General features: G+C 37.6%; 1 protein-coding gene across 1 annotated transcript; it reads left to right on the plus strand.

Annotated features, from left to right (window-relative positions):
- The first annotated feature begins 1,131 nt into the window (after positions 1-1,131).
- On the plus strand, positions 1,132-5,993 carry cfap144 (cilia and flagella associated protein 144). Its single transcript, XM_053499486.1, has 4 exons — positions 1,132-1,330; positions 3,754-3,813; positions 5,583-5,686; positions 5,781-5,993. The coding sequence occupies exons 1-4, from the start codon at positions 1,192-1,194 to the stop codon at positions 5,892-5,894; spliced, it is 417 nt and encodes a 138-aa protein (XP_053355461.1). The 5' UTR covers positions 1,132-1,191; the 3' UTR covers positions 5,895-5,993.
- Positions 5,994-19,388: the final 13,395 nt, after the last annotated feature.

The raw sequence follows: 19,388 nt of genomic DNA on the forward strand, positions 1-19,388 counted from the left end.
GGGGCACAAAGCAGGGTACACACTGGATGGAGTGCCACACAGTATGGGAAATTTGGAAACGCCACTTAGACTCATCTGCATGTCTTTGGACTTTGGGAGGAAACGGGAGTCCCAGAAGAAAACTCACCAAGCATGGGGAGAACATGCAAACTCCTTGCGGACAGACCTGAAGTGGGAATCGAACCCAGACCCTGGAGGTGCAAAGTGAAAGTTTTAACCACTACGCCACCTTATTATTGTTATCATTATTAATGTCAGTCATCACCAGCAGCAGTCATCAACTTCTACTTAAGGCGGAGTTGCATGTAAACTGGTGTGTTGTAAGTTTTATAACCTGTAAGACATTGTAAGACATTGTAAGACATCGTAAACTAATAAGAAGATTCCTGAGCCCCGTCACTTCCTTATGCCTTATGTGGTAACACCTTCTATATCCTGTACCTAGACGAATATACTGTACATCCAAATGTCTCTTGTCTGCTATGACCCTTTTGTTTAATCAGGAGAATGTCTCCCTCTATGACTGACATGTTAATGACTGGTTCTTTTAATGTTCGGGACGTAGCACCGTTTAAATGTGTTCTCTTAGCTGAGAATAAACAGAGATCTTCAGACATCATACCTGTGTGTGTGTGTGTGTGTGTGTGTGTCGGTCGCTTAGGCCTGGACCAGTGAGAATATCAAGGTAGGTTGGACACAACAAGCAATAACTCCTAATCCCCTAGCTTAAAACTTATCTTGGACACACTTGTTCTTCATTTCAACCTAACACTTGCTTAAGGGCCGAGTGGTGGCATCTTAAACCCCTGAGCTTTTAATCAGTGTCCCAGAGCCTCAACCTCCAGAGTCAACAAAATATTATTTTTAATGACTATTTAAATTCGTTCATTCATTAAAATCATTATTTAGATTAACTAATTTGTATGTGTCAGTCAAAGATTGTTCATTTTTTTCATTCCCAAAAATCCCTTTTATCCATCCTTCGACTGTAAACCGTTTATCCGGGTCACGTGATTAAGTGTGCCCGCGGGACTACTGGAACGTTAGTCTCGCTCGCCCTCTAGTGACGCGACAATGCCACTACGACTAACAGTTTGTTTGTGGTTGCCGGGCAACAGCAACCGGAAGCTGAAACTACAAGATTTAACACGAAGATTGAACTTTAATTCAGCATTGGGGGGGAAAGAAGATATGGCAACGGAAAGAAGAGTGAAAGAGAAAGAGCCCCTGGATATTGTTCACCAAAATGCCATTCATGTGGAGACGATCCTGAAAGAGCAGCGCTGCCAGAAGCTTTACACCGAGTTCACCATCAACCCTTTCAGAAAGTGTGAGTCGATAGCTGTTGTTGTTGTTGATGGGTTTATAAAAGACAAATAATAGCTCCCTGTGAAGCCCTGCCCAGTGATCCATGATTTTATAATTTTAATAGTATCATATTAAAGGTATAAAAGTATGCTATTGCTAAGCTGTTATAGTTATTTGCCCATTTGATTAGGCACTTCAGTTTGATGGTTTTAATTAAACTCTAAATAGCTTTCAATAAAACAGGGACTATAAAATATTAAATGCAGCCTAATGTATTCTAAGGCTTAAAAGGTCTAATAAAATTAAATAAAATAAAGCTGGAGATCTCAAATTATTACTTAACTATCTCAGTACACATCTGAGAAGTGACTTTAATATTTAAATCTGATCATGTTCAGAGCAGGTTCATGTATTTGTATTGTACATTTGTGCACATGTTGCATGGTTAAAAGGTTTTAAAACTGCAGAATTAAACGATATAATCAGTAGTATTTATTAGGATATACCTTTATTCGTCCCATAGTGGGGAAATTTCTAATAATTTTTACACTTTTTGGCAAGGTGAGTGAAGATTTAGTTTAAAAAATGACATTTTTGAGTCTCAAAAGACTCACCTCCAGGGTCCGGGGTCGATTCCCACATTAATATCCGCGTTAGTGTTTACTCTGTGTTAATAAAAACTAACTTATTTCACAGACATACCTTCATGTTAAATGCAAATATAAATATTTATTTATTTATGACAGACAGCACTGTGGCCTCACACCTCCAGGGTTTGAGCATTCAATTCCTGCCTCGGGTCTGTGAGCATGGAGTGTTGCGTGTTAGGTTAATAAATTATCCCAAATTGCCCATAGTGTGGGTTTGCACCCCGTCCTGGAGGGTGTACCTCGTTCTCCCAGTGACCCTGTATACAGGATAAAGCGGTATAGATGATAAGTGAGTGAGTCTCAAAAGAGTACTGAATTATACAGTTAATTTCCCTAATATTTTGGTCAGTTTTTCTCAAACATTTTGCAGTGCTACCCATTTTAAAAATATAATAATAATAATAATAATCTCTAGTAATCAAATGTCACCCAGTCTGTGAAAACCTAGCTAAAGACCATTTAATACATAAATCTGTATTAATTTATAAGTTTATACACCCTTCCTGATTTTTTTAAAATCAGAATTCACTGAATAGCTCCAAAAAACTCATTGCCAGTTATTGCAAATGCTTAATTACAATTGTTGACACCAAGGTTTGCACAAAGCGTTATATTAGGTTTAGGGGCAATTACTTTTTCAAATAGGGATAGGTAGGTTTGAACAGCATTTTTTCTCTTTATAAATGAAATCATCTTTTAAGAACTGCATTGGGATAAGGGAGTTGCTGATTAGGGAAGGAAGCACTTTATATTTTTATTCTAAGGAAGACTGGACTGGAAAGCACAGGGAAGCTGAGGAGAGTGAGACCTATAGATGGCGGTGATGCAACTTACAGAACTAAAGCATGCTGAGTGTTACTGAAAGGAAACATGTCAAGAAGAAAGTGTGTGAAAATTCCAGATAAAGGGTTTAATAAACAGAACAAGACAAGACAAGATCAGGGAAGGAAGCATTAGATGTTTTTTTTTTTTTTTTTAAGGAAGGCTGGAAAGATGAGGGAGGTCTACGTACATTTGGCGGTAGTGTAACCAACCTACTAGATACCAACCTTTAAACAACAAAGAACAAGAAGGAGAAGGAAAACTGCATTTCCTATTTACTCAGGTTATCTTTGTTTAATACTCCTAACTTAATATTATTATGTGTTTGACAATCTCAATCATTTACTGTAAGTGTGACAAACGCGCAAAACAAAAAGAATTCAGAAGGGGGCAAATACTTATTATAGCACTGTACGTAGAAAACAGTGAATGACAAGGGGGAAAACATTTCCGTAGCTCGTTTTTAGAGAATGGGTCTAATATTTGATTACTAGAGCTTCTTACTCTTGACCTTTGCACTCACCAGTGCTCTTTCTATTATGTATGTTTTATTAAAATTCTTATTTTAATAAAATTTTTATTTTCTTATTGACATTATTATGGTCATTTATGGGCAAACTTGCTTTGGGGTTTAAATGGCAGGTTACTGCCAGAGCTCAATAAGACTTACAGGATAATCATTTTTATAATGCCGGCTTATGAGTTCTAATACGGTATGGAGCCCATGGAGGTTTCATATTTGGATATATACTGTATCTAAGGATATCCTCAGGATGTTACAGTAAAAATAAAAAGTGTAGAGAAGTACATGTACTGCAGTTTTGAATCAAGAGCTTGAGTTCTGGATAAACAGTAAATCATCATCTTCATCTTTTATTTGTCTGACCATTAATTCAACATTAACCTCAACACTGTTTATGCTACTGCATGATCACTATGTGTATCAATGACAATGTTGTACATTTTCTTCCAGTGCATGTTTTACCTGATAAACCCATGTCACGAAAAACAAACGAAGAAGTTGAGGAGGACCGTATGTACATCTTTACAGAATTTACATTCACTCATCTGTATCAGGAATCATTTTATTTACATATTGGAAAAGCTATGTATGCTAATCTGTAAATAAATAAAGCTACAAAGCTATGTATGCTAATCTGCAAAAATCTTAGGCATAATATTATCTTTAATATAAATTTTTTTAGGTATGTTTATCATGTCTGCATTATTATGTACAAAACCGTTAATATTTCCAAACTTAATTTAAAAATTAATAAATAAATAATCTTACAGAAGAATATCTATCTATCTATCTATCTATCTATCTATATATATATATATAAAAAAAAAACTCAGATAAGACTTTTTGACCGAATAACATTGAACAATATTTAATGGGGAAAATACGTCAGCAACAGTAACTACGAGGGGTGTTCAAGTCAAACTTTTAAATGAGAAGAATAACAAAGCACAGTTATGAGAGTAAAAACTACCTTTATTTATCTACAGTTATAAAATCCCTGCTACACTAATGCATGTATCCCAGTTTTTCACTTTTCTTAGTACTATTTTCTTAGTACGCCAGTGCCATGATCGGACTGCCTGATTCACATCTGATACTCCCAGGGCCTCCCAGGAACTTCTATAATAACCCAAACATGAGGAAATGGCTCAGAGAGAGATCAGGGCCCATATTTACTAAGCGGCACGGAGTAGGAAATCTCTCCTAAGTGGACATACATTCTCAGAATTATGCCACTTTTAGGAGTAGGAGTAAGAGCTATTTATTAAGATTTAAAAAATAGGAAATCACTCCACCATCACTTAGGACAGCTCCAGAGGTGAGCTCATAAAAAAGATAGTTTTTTTTTTTTTTTTGCTTTGCGTCCAGGATGTAACTGGCCCATTAATGAACATTCCATATGCTGTTTGCGCAGGTTATAGGGGTTTCCCTTTACTCTAGAGGCTTTTTTACCGTTGTGATTGGAGCAGTCTGATTAGGATAACATCATGCAGCCGGGCTACACATCTGTAGGTTTTGTCTGTGTGCATAAAACTTTCATAAAACCGCCGCTGATTTCACTATTTCGCTTTTTCCAAAAACCTGTCAAAACTACAACACCCACTATAACGTGCAACAAATTCCAAACTGTCCCTAAAATCTTCTGTAATAGCTTTTTTTCCTCATTTATGAGAAATTTCATCATCAGTCTCGTTTTGACTTGAATGGCCCTTGTACTTTATGATAATTAAACAAAAAAAATAAAAATAATTGAAGTTCTCTGGATGTGACACAAATCCAGAAACCTTATTATGGCACTTTCGACATTGCTTCATTAATAATTAAGGTGATGTAGTGCAAAGACATAATATTTGACCTGAAGATTTGATTATTTCTGTAACTGGGAGCAGTGATTTGCACTTATAGTGTGTTTTTTAGCCTCTTCCACAGCTTTGCATTTTACATATTACAGTATGTTATTACCTGACATGGTTCTTTTGTGAACGAAGTAGTCCACAATCCAGCCATAGGTAAATGGGTGCTTAATCAAATTGATGTTGAATTAAATCATATAGGTGCTGAATCAAATCGCTGTTAAGTCGTTGGTATGGGTGCTGAATCAAATCGGTGTTAAAATGAATTGTATGGGTGCTGGATTGAATCATATTGGTACTGAATTGACTTACCTTACTAAAATTTGGCTTTCTTTTTTACCCTTAATGGTAAAGAACAATCTGTATAATGTACATAATTATCCTGGTATGTTGTCATTTAACATTAAGTATTATCTTTTATGGCAGCTGCTTTCCTGAAGCTCATTCGAAGATCATATTCAGAACCAACGAAAAAGTATCCTCGTCCAATGACGGAGTCTCAAGAAATTGGATGGATTTCCACTCCTCTGGTAGGGCAGTAAGGCAGCGAAGTAAGATATATTCCCTGTTATTAACTTATTAGAAAAAAAAAAAGTAACAGAGTGTATGCACTTTACATTTCAGATTGATTCAGATCGCTCGGACAGAAGACTGAACTTCCCACGGCAGAATTCTGAAATCACCAAATACATGGAACATGCCTGGCGTCTGAAGGAACAAACTCAAAACCTTAGATGAAAGAAGGCACATTTTTGTATCTTGTCTTTAACTGCCTTAAAAACATATTTTGCTTTAATCCTCCAATCATGCCATGTTCACTAAAAATCAACTCATCACAATAAAAGAAGTTAACTATCTATGAAAAAAAGAACAGAAATTTGTTCCGTAGTTAATCGGGTATCTAAAGGTATGTTTTTTGGAATGTGGGAGGAAACTGAAGAGCCCAGAGAAAACCCACATAGACAACTTGAGCACAGGATCAAACACGGGACCGTGGAGGTGTGAGGTGGCAAAATGCTACCCACTGCACCATCATACTGCCTGAAATTCACATATTTTGAGAAAAACTTGAAAGAGACAGATTTAGTTTGTCACGGAAAAAAGGTGGCTAAATTGTGAATCATGCCTAGCTATGTCTCTTGAAAATGGATTATATTTGAGTATTGCGGCAAAAGGTCATGTGATGGAGAAATATGATTTACAAGGAATAATTCTGCAAATGTGCACTTTATAAAAAGAAAAATCCATAATAATCAGCGCTGAGCTACATCTAAGCTAGTGAATCTGGTTAGCATGGAAACATTACATAGCTCCTGTTGTGGACTTTAAACATCAAAGCCAGCACAACCTTTACTAAAGTCCATCCTAAACAGTTCTACACTACTGGCATCATATTTGCAGCCACTTATCTACTTATAGAATATGAATGGAGGCTAGAGAACACTAGTTAACCACGCTGTAGATCTCCAGAGATAATAACACATCCTGTTCATAAATAGAGCCAGATGTTGAGTGCAATTACAAAAATTATATCTCAAGTCATTTATGCATAACACATACAAGCAATGTTAACTGCTGCCAGATATATGAATTTGGATTGCTGGCAATATGCCTTACAGGCTGCCTTTTATTCATAATGTATTTCTACAAGGCATGTTCTATTTCGCATGCTGAAGCAGGTCAATAGTAAATGAATAAATGAGGAATAAAACACTTGAGGTTGTGCTGTAATAGGAAAATAATCAACAACAGGGTGTTAATATGAAAAAAGCAAGTTACACTTATCACACATAATTTAATTATTTTTGGAGATTCATTGAACAATCTACTGTTTCCTCCCTTTCTGAATTCTGTTGAGCTCTTTTTATTATGGATAGATGGACATGCATCTACTGTATATAAAAAAAACCTGTATCAGAGAATAACACCATGGAGTAGAGAGGTGTGTTGATCAGGAAAACATACGTAGTGTGTGACGCGGCTGACGAACAGCTTGATGAACTTGTCTGAACCCACAGAATCAGTGAGCGCAATTTCCCGTAATCTATTTAGTCACATACTGTAAGCATTACATCAAGTATAGGAATAATAACAATAGTTTCAAATGCGTAAATATTGGAAAACATGCCATTTAAGAAACATCACAGTATTGCTTTGCTTTTCAAAAATATGTTTACTGTGAGGGAAAAATCGAGGCTGTCCAAACATTTAAACATTTAGGATGTTTACTTATCCTAATAAAACTTTTTTTTTTTATTGTGGGAACAACACTAATTGGTTCAATAATATAATTTGTGTTGTATTAACTACATAAATTTGGTTCACCGTGTGTCCGGTGCAGGGGATGCTGTTTGAGGTGAAAACACACTAATTAAACGCCCTGGAGACCCTGGAGCTGTAGGGCAAGAACACTTCTCACTACACCATGGTAAAGCGGGTAAGCAAGGCGCAGAAATCCCTTCAGATTACATTAGCGAAGGAAATTATTGACCCAAAAAATATAATAATAATAATAATAAGTCTATTGTCTCAGCATGAATAAAAGAATACACAACTTAAAATAAAATTGTTCACTATATTTTAATTAAGTCAACTAAACATTTAAGGTGCAACAAGTTACTTAACTATTTCAAGTCGGAATGTTAAAGTGAAATTAAAAAATAATAACAGTTTACTATAATTGCGTTAAAGCTTAACAAATCTGCAGTTTTTAGATCTGAGAAAAAAGCAGCATTTCATTTAGAGTGAACTGTTTTAGAGACATTTTATTTCTAAAAAGTTCTTTTTTATTTACCATTATTTTATTTATAACTTATTTAAACCTGAATATACATACAAGAAGTATTCGAGTGAAATCCGAACTTGTGATGAAATGTCTCATGAACAAAGGCACCAGGAGGGATAAGTGTATTAGTGTAGCAGGGGGTTATATAGAGAAATAAAGGGAGTTTTTACTCTCATAACTGTGTTCTGCACAATCAAAAGTCCTGGTTTGGCTTGAATGTCCATCACCATTAGTAGACTGTACTTTATTTAAGCCAACTAAACATTTTAGGTGCAACAAATCACTGAACAATATTAAGTTGGATTGTTAAAGTAAAAAAATATATAGATAAATATAATTAAGAGAAATCTGAGAAAAACAGCATTTCATTTTGTAGTGCAATATACACAGTTTGGAGTGTTTTATTCTGGCTGTGTTAACTAAAAACATATTAAAAACACATTAAAGACACAAAGTCCACTGAAACATCTTATATTCACCTTATTGGCCGATACAGTTAAACTTACTGAAAACTGGTTAGATGTTTCCTAAATAAAGTATAACGGGAAAATTGAAATTTGATTAAAAGGTAAATTCTGATCCCAATGTAATAATACATCAGTACAATATTTGGTCAACTATAAGAGCTTTGGAAAATAGAATGTGTAGTAAACAATCTTCCTGTTTTCAACAGATCTTGTGATTCAGATCTTCTTTCTAAAGCCAGTGACTGGTACCGTCGAGACGTGGATTAAATCTCCAATGACTCCCTGTTGCATGTGTAGTGCGCTACTGAGAATAATGTAACACTCTCTAGTCTCTATAGGAAACTTAAGGAAAGTAAGGAACCATTTAGGTATTAGCCTTGAGCTGAGTATTTTGACTGAACATGATGCAGCTTGGGTGTTAGATTAAATTGATTAGATTAGATTAGATTAGATTAGATTAGATTAGATTAGATTAGACTCTATTTTATTGTCATTGCACAAAGTACAGTACATGTACAAAGGCAATAAAATCATCACAACAAATATTCGTGTTTAGGTCGTTAGTATTTCTTTTTTTTATTTCTTTTTTTTCTATGTTTTCTTTCCACAGTTCTTGCATGAGGTATGCATAAAAACCGTAAAAAAAAAAGGTAAACAACAGCAAAGCTACTACACGTCTGTTTCTAATACGTACATATTTTGAGTAAGTCATTTTTTTATAATGTAAAGCTGTCAACAAAAAAAAAAATGACTACCTCATACTTCCCGAAAAGCAAACAAGATGTCTACAGAAATCAGGAATAAATAATCACCTGTCATTATTCCATCCACAGAACAAAAATGGATGCTTTTTCTTCCCCACTGGCTGGCTATACTGTAATATACTTATCATGGTTTATACAACGAAGCAAGGGTTGCTGTATAGTAAGTGTATGTCTGGCTGATTTAGCTAGTTGGTTTTCTTGATCGGCAAATGATTGAATTACACAGCCGAAGTTTTGACATTAAGCTCATACTGGCCTGAGGTTTAAAATGTCTTTTGGACTTCAATACACTTCGCTGGTGACTCACATATTTCCCCAATGCTGCTTTTTTAAGTACTGTAAGTTCAGATAGACTGTGTGCTCCAGATCCCGGAGTTGCTAGTAGATATCCAGACATCATTCATTCATTCACTACTGCAATCCAAGAAACCTGAAAGCAGGTTCGTTCCTGGCTAAAGCGGAACATTGAAAACTTGAACAACATGATCTAATTCGGATTTCATTTGGACAGCACGAAGAAGCATGGCTTGTAAGTGATATTTTATTTTTTTTGCTATCAACTGTATATGTTTTAATGACAGTCTGACTATTCGCTTGAAACACTTTATACCACTATGTCTCATTCAGAACACATATTGGGGTAATCACTGTGCAGTCGGGAAATCCACGTGACCATGACTGCACCTTTGAAACTGCCTTTTGAACCCCTGTCCTGGTCAAGTACATTTCCTGTGATTGATGCTCAGCTGGAGCCCTGGAGATCCCAGTGTCCTTATATGGTCATAACTTAAAAAAAAAAAAACAGCACCTGATTACAATCTTTGAGGAAGGGTGTATGCTTAGCTGGAAGATCATAGATGAGGCTGAAAAAGACCGCAAGGAGATCCTTAGCACGAAAAACAACCTGGAAGGAAATTAACGTATGACTATGGTCATGTCACCCTAACACAGAAACCACATGTCTTTCATGGTGCCTGGTGATAATGACTTTTTCTGCTCTGGAACAGAGTAACAGGTTTGGCCTCAGCAACGCATCTAAAGATAGTCCTGTTGGTAGATGAGGCTCTGCTGATTGTCAGCACCTCACATCACGGCAGGTGGCGATTTGGAGGAAACCATTCTCTGTGCTGTTTGTACTTTCTTTTCACTTGTAAAATGACTTCTTCCAGATGTCATGTCAATAAGGATCACACCCTGCTGTGTCTAGAATTCCTTTTTCTGCAAGTGCTGCCCTGGATAAAGACCTAAGGTGGCTTGTTTCCAGCATAGTGTCAAAGCCTTGGTCTTCCTTCAGCCCCAATATTAACAACATTTGTGGGGCCTGGGAGGACATATCCACCAATCTTGCTGTAGTGTTCCCACTGCTCTTGGCAGCTTTTTTTTTTCTTCCACCATTCTGTGGAACCATCACTCAGACTGGACCTTATCCCTCCTTTCTCTTGGTTTGGCTGGATTTCCCAAAGCTTGATCAAGGGACTTAAGCTATTATTCAAATGAAGACATTTTTCCCACTGGTCCCACTTTGTCATCGATGCAGTTATGTAAAGGCAACACTTGCATTGACACTTTAGTTAGGTCCCTGAAGGGAAATTGTAGTTTGATCCCTGGGCTGCACCAGTCGATGTTAGTAAAGCTCTTTAATACTACATGTGAACTCTCTTGAATTTGTCCTACTGTTTTGCCAAACCATCAAATTTTATATGTTGTACATTTTATTAACAATACAATCAGATCAGAAGCAGTAGCTCACTAGGATCTAGGCAAAGAAAGGCAAATCAGAGATTTTTTTAGGAATGATAATAGAGGTGGAGATAGAGCAGTGCACAGGTTTTTTCACCAAGGATTTAGATGTGCTTGTATGAACGTGTCTATCAATTTCACCCAGCTCTTATCTCTTCTCACAACACAAGAGCGGGAAAAAGCTGATAATGAATAATGAACCTTACTGGAAGCTTCAGATACTAACTCAATGTGTTTCAAATGATTACTACAATATAATTTGTTTATATTTTAACAAGAGAAAGAGCATGGTCAGATTTATTATAAACAGGCGAAGAAGTGGACTTTTAACCATGTCAGTTTTTGTGTTGGCCCTGATTACAATGAATGCTTGTTCTTAGGGCTGTTGAGTGTATCATAACTTTAAGAAAACCGTTATATATAAACGACTGTGATGATGACTGGCCTGAACTCTTGAGGCAGGTAGAATGGATGCATTTGACTGTGGTGTGTTCCATGTTTGGTGACCACGAATGGCAGCGAACAGTCATGTTCTTATCATCGCACCATTTGTCGCAAGTCATAAAATAAACTCCCTGTCCTTTCAAATTTCAATATTTGTCCAATCTGTCCTTGTAGACTGAACAGGGGGTTAAATAAACTGGTCTTGTACTAGGCAACTGAACCATGTTGTGCTGAACGAAGAGAGAATATCGCAGTTCATCATGTCACATTGCAAACAAATTTATGTCTTGACATTATCATGTTTATTTACTATGGACTGTACATTGGCACGCAGTATGCTGGGCAGAAGTGGAAAAATGCGCTTCAAGTTTTACACACCTGATTGCTTCTCCCGGTGATTTATTCATCTCCTCCAGACCGAGCTCCCATTGTTTTGATCACATTCTCTGCAAGCAAAAAGTAACTAATATTAGATTGTGATTTAAAATTCTTAAGAGCAGCAGTCGAGACAACATCTGGCGTAGATGCACCATCTGTGCCATCTTGGTGTGGCCTTTTTTATGTATGGAACATAAGAGGGTTATCAAACACATGGAGGAGGAAAAAAGAGTCGAGCTACAGTGCATCACAAGGCTGAGATGGAAAAGCAAATGCTGGTACTGTATCAAGTCAGGATTTGCCTTACATTTTAATATGTGTTTGTCAAAAAAAAAAAAAGGGTAAGAATATGTTTAATCCGGGCCAGCACTTAAATGTGGGCATTCTTGATTGAGTGTGTCAGATTGTAAATTTGTATTTATAGTTGAGTGTCTGCAGGAGGTCAGTCTCATAAAACAGCCCCAAATCAGTGTGTGAAGGCATGGTGTTTAAAACACATGGCAGCTCTCTCCTACCGGGACAATGATTAGAAGAGAGGGGACAGATTAATCAAAGGAGAGCTGGCGTGTGGCCGAGGACATAGCTGCCATGGTGAAGGAAAGGCGACGTTGGCCTCCATCAGTCCGGAACAGCGGGAGGGAATGAGCAATGAAGGGCTTGGCATAATAACCTTATTATGTCACTTTATAGCCAGTGGTAAATTAGAATTATTAGGTCATAATGCCAGCAAGGCAACCCTACAGAGGGAAAAAGAGACAAAATGATAGAACTTTAGTTGAGAAAAGCTTTTCTGTTTAGGTCAGTTTAGTAGATGCACTGATTCCACTTTATTTTCTGGTTCAAATAGTCGCCCCTGCTCCATTCTTGTTCCTTCACTTAACCTTTATAATTAGGTCTGTCTCTTTCTTTTCTTTTCTTTTATCTATGCGTGCATGTCTGTGCGTGTGTGTTTGTTTTGTGTGTGGAATTGTTTAATCCATTTGATAATTTTTTTTACGCTTCATGCACGTAGACCAGTTGATGTACTTCATATTCATGTAGACATCCATACTGCTGCTTTTTCTTTTCATTCAGAAGCAGACAGAACAGAATTCAGATATGGAAATGCTGGAAATGTATATGCAAATTAATATATATTTCTTGCAAACACTGCAAACTCTGAAATGAATAAAAAAAGGAATTTTATTGCATATTTGTGGATTTAAAAAAGCATGGTCCTGAGAGAGAGAGAGAGAGAGAGAGAGAGAGAGAGAGAGAGCGAGAGAGGGAGAGAGGGAGAGAGAGAGAGACGGAGAAGTATGAGTAAGAGTGTTGCAGGATATGTGCGAGGACATTGTGACAGTGGTGAGGTGTGTGCTAAGAATGACGGACTGGTTCAAGGTGGAGGTGGGATTGCATCAAGGATTGGCTCTTATCCCTTTCTAGTTTGCAATGGTGATGGATAAGGTCAGACAGGAGTCTCTGTATGACTATGATGTTGAAATGAGACTGAAGAGGTGGGAGCATGGACTGGAGAGAAGGCCGAGTACATGTGCATGAACTTGAAGTCTAGAGAAAAGAAAAAACACAGTGCAGGCAGAGTGGACTGAGGAAGATGTATAAAAGTTATAGGGAGATTTTAGAAGATGGTAGTCAGGCCAGCTATAATATAAAATAGGATGTGGTGCTGGAGTTGAAGATGCTGCAATTTTCAGTGGGAGTTATAAAAATTAACAGGGCTAGAAATGAGTATAATAGAGAGAGACTGGGTGAGCAGGATGCTTTGGAGTAAAAGTGAGACAGGTGAGATTGAAGTGGTTTTGGAATGTGCGGCGGAGGGATGTGTGGTATAATGGGAGAAGATTGCTGAGCATGGGCCACCAGGCGGTTAGAGAAGAGGGAGGCCAAAAAGGAAGTTTAAGGACGTAGTAAGGGAGGACATGACGGAGGAAGAAGACGAGAACAGTGTGCGGTGGAGACAAATGATGTGTTGTGGCAACCCTTAATGGGAGAAGCTGAAGTATGAAGAAGAAGAAGACAAAAAATACTGCAAACTCTGGAAAACGTTGAAAAGAAATCAAGAAGTTAAAATGTCAGCACTGTCAGCATGGTCTGTAGATTCCGGCTCTGACAGTTTCCTGATAACTAGAAATGGCCATTATTATACAGATAAGCTTCCAAAAATATGGTTTTCTTTTTGCCTTAATAACACACAGACATACTGTAGAGACTCAGCAGTTTCTTCTGCCCCAGATATACTCTAGATAATGATTATGGCTAATCAAAGCTCCATATGGCCTGTTTATTAAAACCTGTGATATGAATGGTTCTACACAGCAGGACTCTCTTGCAAAAAATAGATTCGAGGGATTGTGTCAGACAGAGATGAAGAAGGATGACTCCTTCGATAGTTTCGTTCATCCATCCACATACAGTACGATTGAAAGTATGAATGCACCGAAACTGCATATATAGCAGATTAAAATCGGGTTCAAATTACATTTAGGCACATTTTACATCTGTAAATCCATATGCCTCTTTAAGGTACATTAAATATTGAGGTTTTACCAAGATTAATGAGAATAAAACATTTTTATAAAACAACGTAAAAAACAAATGTAAGGAAATATTTTCGGCTGTAATGGTAACTCTGTCTATGTAACTAAAATGACTTTTTACTTTAAGAGTGTGTCTATTGTGTACAGTTTGTTTATACGCTGAAACATGCTAAAGAAGTCTCTCCTGTTACTCATTTAAGAGCAGCCCTTATCATCAAAAAAGAAAAAAAATCTTACCTTTTTGTGGTTAAAAGCATCTTATCTTAAGTTCAAACTTATAGTACAATTTTCTCTTGGGCTTTGTCCCTTTTATCCTAGGGAGGGCGACATACAGTATCAGATCATTTGATTGGAGTGACCCGGCACAAGTTCAATGCCAGATGCCCTTCCTGTCGCAACTCTCCTATTTTCTAACCAGGCTTGTGATTAGATTACAGTTTTACAGTAGGGTTTTTGTTTGTTTGTTTGTTTTTTTAAATAGGCTACTACTAGACAGTTGGTGTTTCCAAAAATTGGTGCTTTGAACCAATTAACCCTAACCTGCGTTGCGTGTCTTTGGACTGTGGGAAAGAACCAGAGGAAACCCACAAAACACAGGGAGAACATGCAAACTCCACTCATAGAGTGGGATTCGAACCCTCGCCCTGGAGATACCATGCCATCCCGTAGATTTAAGGGTCTTGCCCCAGGACCCAACAGTGGTGACCTGGCAGTGGCATGGCTCAAACCCCTGACCCTCTAATCAGCAACCCACAGCTTTAATCGTCTAAGCCACCACCTCCCCTCAGACTTACAGTGCAATGTCTGGTGCAAATGGCATCCCAATTGAATAAACATCCAAAAATATCTTTCTAATAATAATTTAATTTGTAAAACTTGCTTTGCCTTACTGATTCCCAAGACCCAAGACTTCCCAATCCCAAGACTATGGAAAACTGCTTCAGATTTGTTTCCTAATTTAAATATTTTTTGTTTTAGATGTTTAACAGTTCCTCAATGTCAGTACAGGGCCTGAACTTCTTTGGAGATACTACATATTTTCCAATGCATAATTCATACTGTATGAATTTCTAAGCTAATTTGGGTTTGTTAAGAAAAAGTAAGAAATACTCGTACACTGCTCAGTGATGCTCAGGAGGTGGATTTCTGAGGAGATGAATGCTGACAGATTGAGCAAATGAAGTCAGAACAGAAGAAATTCAAGGCTATGATCAATTCTCTAGAGGAAAAAAAGTTCCATGCACTTAATAATGAGATCCAAGAGAAAGATGAGAGCATCGAGACAAGGTATGTGTGTGAACAGGATGGTGTTGGATGGAAAAACGCGAGTTAAAAAAATAATAAGCGTGCCTTTGTGCCACATGGAGTCATGTATAAAAAATAACTCTCCATCATTACTGGTGGAATAATGTCTGACATTTAACTACACACTTCCACTGAGCTGCCATAAGACAAAGCAAAGGGAGGTGTCTTCGTTGCTCAGGAGTGTGCTAGCAGCACGACTGCATCTCATAAATAATCACACACTATTGGCATGTAAGACTCATTTCACACACCTGTTTTCTTTCTCCCTCTCCCTCTCTCTCTCTCTCCCTTATTCTCTTTTGCTCATAGTAATGGGTCAGTACAGGCCTGTCTCTTTTCATATCTCTATTTTTCTCTGCCTTTTGACAGTGCACATCTATTACCTCTCCGTCATTCCTCCATGCATGCAGCCCAATATCAACCACAAGGCTTGCAGTGAATAGCAGCTGCCACAACGCTCTGGTTGTAATACAGTGAAGGGGAGTAAATGCATGAGGCACTTTGTGTGCATTGAAAGACATTTCTTTTTTTTTTTTTCATGAAGATGCGATAGAACTGTATAAGATGCCTTTCCTCCATGTTCCTTTCATCGTCCCATGAATTTAGTCATAAATGTGTAAATAACCTGAGCTTTATGCACTTGCCACAAATGCTCGAGGAGAATGATTATAATAATATAATAGACACAGGGACAGCTCAAATGCCCCATCAATGTCACCTTCATTTTGGCATGAATTAAAAAATGGTAGGCATTACGCATGCATGCTGCCTACCTGCTTTTAAGTGTATACAGTATGTAATAATTTGTCTCCTTATTATGATCAAGGAAACCGCATGACATGATGATGTGTTGCTAATCCTAGTGATTTTATTGGCGAGATATTGACAGATATTGCATAAAGGAAAGCTAATATAATTAGAATATTGTTCATGATGTGATTACTTACGCTAGTCAGGCTGCTGATGCACACAATTACAAACTGTGGGTTCGGACCAAAGTATGTTTCTATTGTCACATATATATATATATATATGACATTTGGACAACAGAAAGTGTTGTTTAAACTGCCAGAGGAAATCGGGAAAAGTGGAAATTCGAATACAGTTGATGAATCTGCTTCTGCCGCTGGAAAAGTTTGCAGAGGTAAAATCTTACTAGCTGCAGTACCTCAAACCACACAAATCTCTCTAACCAAAGCTGTGTGGGATCGGGGGACAGGGACACAAAAGACCACCGGGTTAAGTTTAAAGTCATGTTTATTAAGCTGGTGATTTATGGTTAAAGAGGAAGCAATTAAACAAAAGGAATTGCCTTGAACATAATTTTAATGCTGTCTCATCACCTGTGAGGCCAATAAACTAGTGTCTCTGAATTTACTGTGACCCTGACTAGGATTAAGTGTTTATGATAGATAGATAGATAGATAGATAGATAGATAGATAGATAGATAGATAGATAGATAGATAGATAGATAGACGGATGGACGGATAGACGGATAGATAGATAGACGGATGGACGGATAACTACAAAGGATGATGAGGGCACTTATTTTTTCCAGCCACTGGGTGTCATCATAATTTTTTGTATAACAAGGTAAATGATTTAAAAATAAAAATAAGCATCAAGTATTTTTTCTTTTTAATAAAAAGGTTTAAACATTGTTGTGGGTCCTTATTTACTTTTACTAACAGAACCAGCTTTAACTATATATATACAGCCACCAATTGTACAAGTTCTCCCACTTAAAAAGATAAGAGAGGCCTGTAGTTTTCATCATAGGTATACCTCAACTATGAGAGGCAAAATACGAAGAAAAAAAAATCCAGAAAATTACATTGTAGGAGTTTAAAAAAAAAAAAAATGCAAATTATGGTGGAAAATAAGTATTTGGTCAAAAACAATCTTTCGTCTCAATACTTTGTTATATATGGTTTGTTGGCAATGACAGAAGTCAAACCTTTTCTGTAAGTCTTCACAAGGTTTTCACACACTGTTGCTGGTATTTTGGCCCATTCCTCCATGCAGATCTCCTCTAGAGCAGTGATGTTTTGGGGCTGTCACTGGACAACACAGACTTTCTATGGGATTGAGATCTGGAGAATGGTTAGGCCACTCCAGGACCTTAAAATGCTTCTTACGAAGCCACTCCTTTATTGCCCAGGCGGTGTGTTGGTGATCATTGTTATGCTGAAAGATCCAGCCACGTTTCATCTTTAGTGCGCTTGCTGATGGAAGGAGGTTTTCACTCAAAATCTCACTATACATGGCCCCATTCATTCTTTCCTTTACACGGATCAGTCGTCCTGGTCCCTTTGCAGATAAACAGCCCCAAAGCATGATGTCTCCACCCCCATGCTTCACAGTAGGTCTGGTGTTCTTTGGATGCAACTCAGCATTCTTTCTCCTCCAAACATGACAAGTTAAGTTTTTACCAAAAAGTTCTATTTTGGTTTAATCTGACCATATGACATTCTTCCAATCCTTTTCTGGATCATCAACATGCTCTCTAACAAACTTCAGATGGGCCTGAACATGTACTGGCTTAAGCAGAGGGACACATCTGGCACTGCCGGATTTGAGTCCCTGGCGGCGCAGTGTGTTACTGATGGTAGCCTTTGCGGTTACCATCGATTTTGGGGTAACCATGTGATTCTGGGATTTTTGCTCACAGTTCTTGTGATCTTTTTGACCCCACGGGGTGAGATCTTGCGTGGAGCCCCAGATCGAGGGAGATTATCAGTGGTCTTGTATTCTTCCATTTTCTAATAATTGCTCCTACAGTTGATTTCTTCACACCAAGCTGCTTACCTATTGCAGATTTAGTCTTCCCAGCCTGGTGCAGGTCTAAAATTTTGTTTCTGGTGTCCTTTGACAGCTCTTTGGTCTTGGCCATGGTGGAGTTTGGAGTGTGACTGTTAGAGGTTATGGAGAGGTGTCTTTTATACTGATAACAGATGCCATTAATACAGGTAACAAGTAGAGGACAGAGGAGCCTCTTAAAGAATAAGTTACAGAGCCAGAAATCTTGCTTGTTTGTAGGTGACCAAATACTTATTTTACCCTGGAATTTACCAATTAATTCATAAAAAATCCTACAATGTGATTTTCTGGATTTTTCCCCTCGTAAAATATTACAGGCCTCTCTTATCTTTTTAAGTGGGGGAACTTCCACAATTAGTGGCTGACTAAATACTTTTTTGCCCCACTGTACTGTATATAGCCATTCTGTGAGCGTGACACAGGCGTTGTAACAGTAGCAAAAATAGGTACGTCAGGGCAGAGAGTTTTACTGTAGGTTTTTAAATTTTTTAATTGGCTACTACTAGACAGTTGGTGTTTCCTGAAACAATTAGGGGATTATCTTATACGTCATCAGTTATAGTTTAATATAATAATCATAATAATATAGCCATTTTACATTTTATAACCAATTAATCTGACCTTTGGACTGTGAAAAGAAACCGGAGGAAACTCACAAAACACAGAGAAAAAATGCAAACTCCACACATACAGACTTGAGGTGGGAATCGAACCCTTGCCCTGGAGATGCAAGGTGATAGCGCAAAGCACTGGGCCACCATGCTGCCTTTATATAACAGTTACTTTGTCTGCAGTTGGTACTACTCATAGTTTTCACTTGAGCTAGACTTTTTTTTTAACTTTCTATAAATGAGAATGTAGAAGATATCTACAATTAATTTAAGAAACGAAGGGCCGGGTTCGATAGCCAATGCCCAAACTCCAGCCACTGTTAAATCTGGAAGGGGTCACCCGGCGTCAAACCTGTGACAAGTTGTTGTACAGATCAATA

Source organism: Clarias gariepinus, chromosome 6, assembly GCF_024256425.1.
Source record: "Clarias gariepinus isolate MV-2021 ecotype Netherlands chromosome 6, CGAR_prim_01v2, whole genome shotgun sequence".
Taxonomy (NCBI): Eukaryota; Metazoa; Chordata; class Actinopteri; order Siluriformes; family Clariidae; genus Clarias; species Clarias gariepinus.

Bases quoted from the DNA above. Each gene is read 5' to 3' on its own strand.
- cfap144 (XM_053499486.1), top strand. From the start codon at position 1,192: ATGGCAACGGAAAGAAGAGTGAAAGAGAAAGAGCCCCTGGATATTGTT. The intron at 3,814-5,582 runs GTATGTACATCT...CTTTTATGGCAG, and splicing joins CGAAGAAGTTGAGGAGGACC to CTGCTTTCCTGAAGCTCATT. The intron at 5,687-5,780 runs GTAGGGCAGTAA...TTTACATTTCAG, and splicing joins GATGGATTTCCACTCCTCTG to ATTGATTCAGATCGCTCGGA.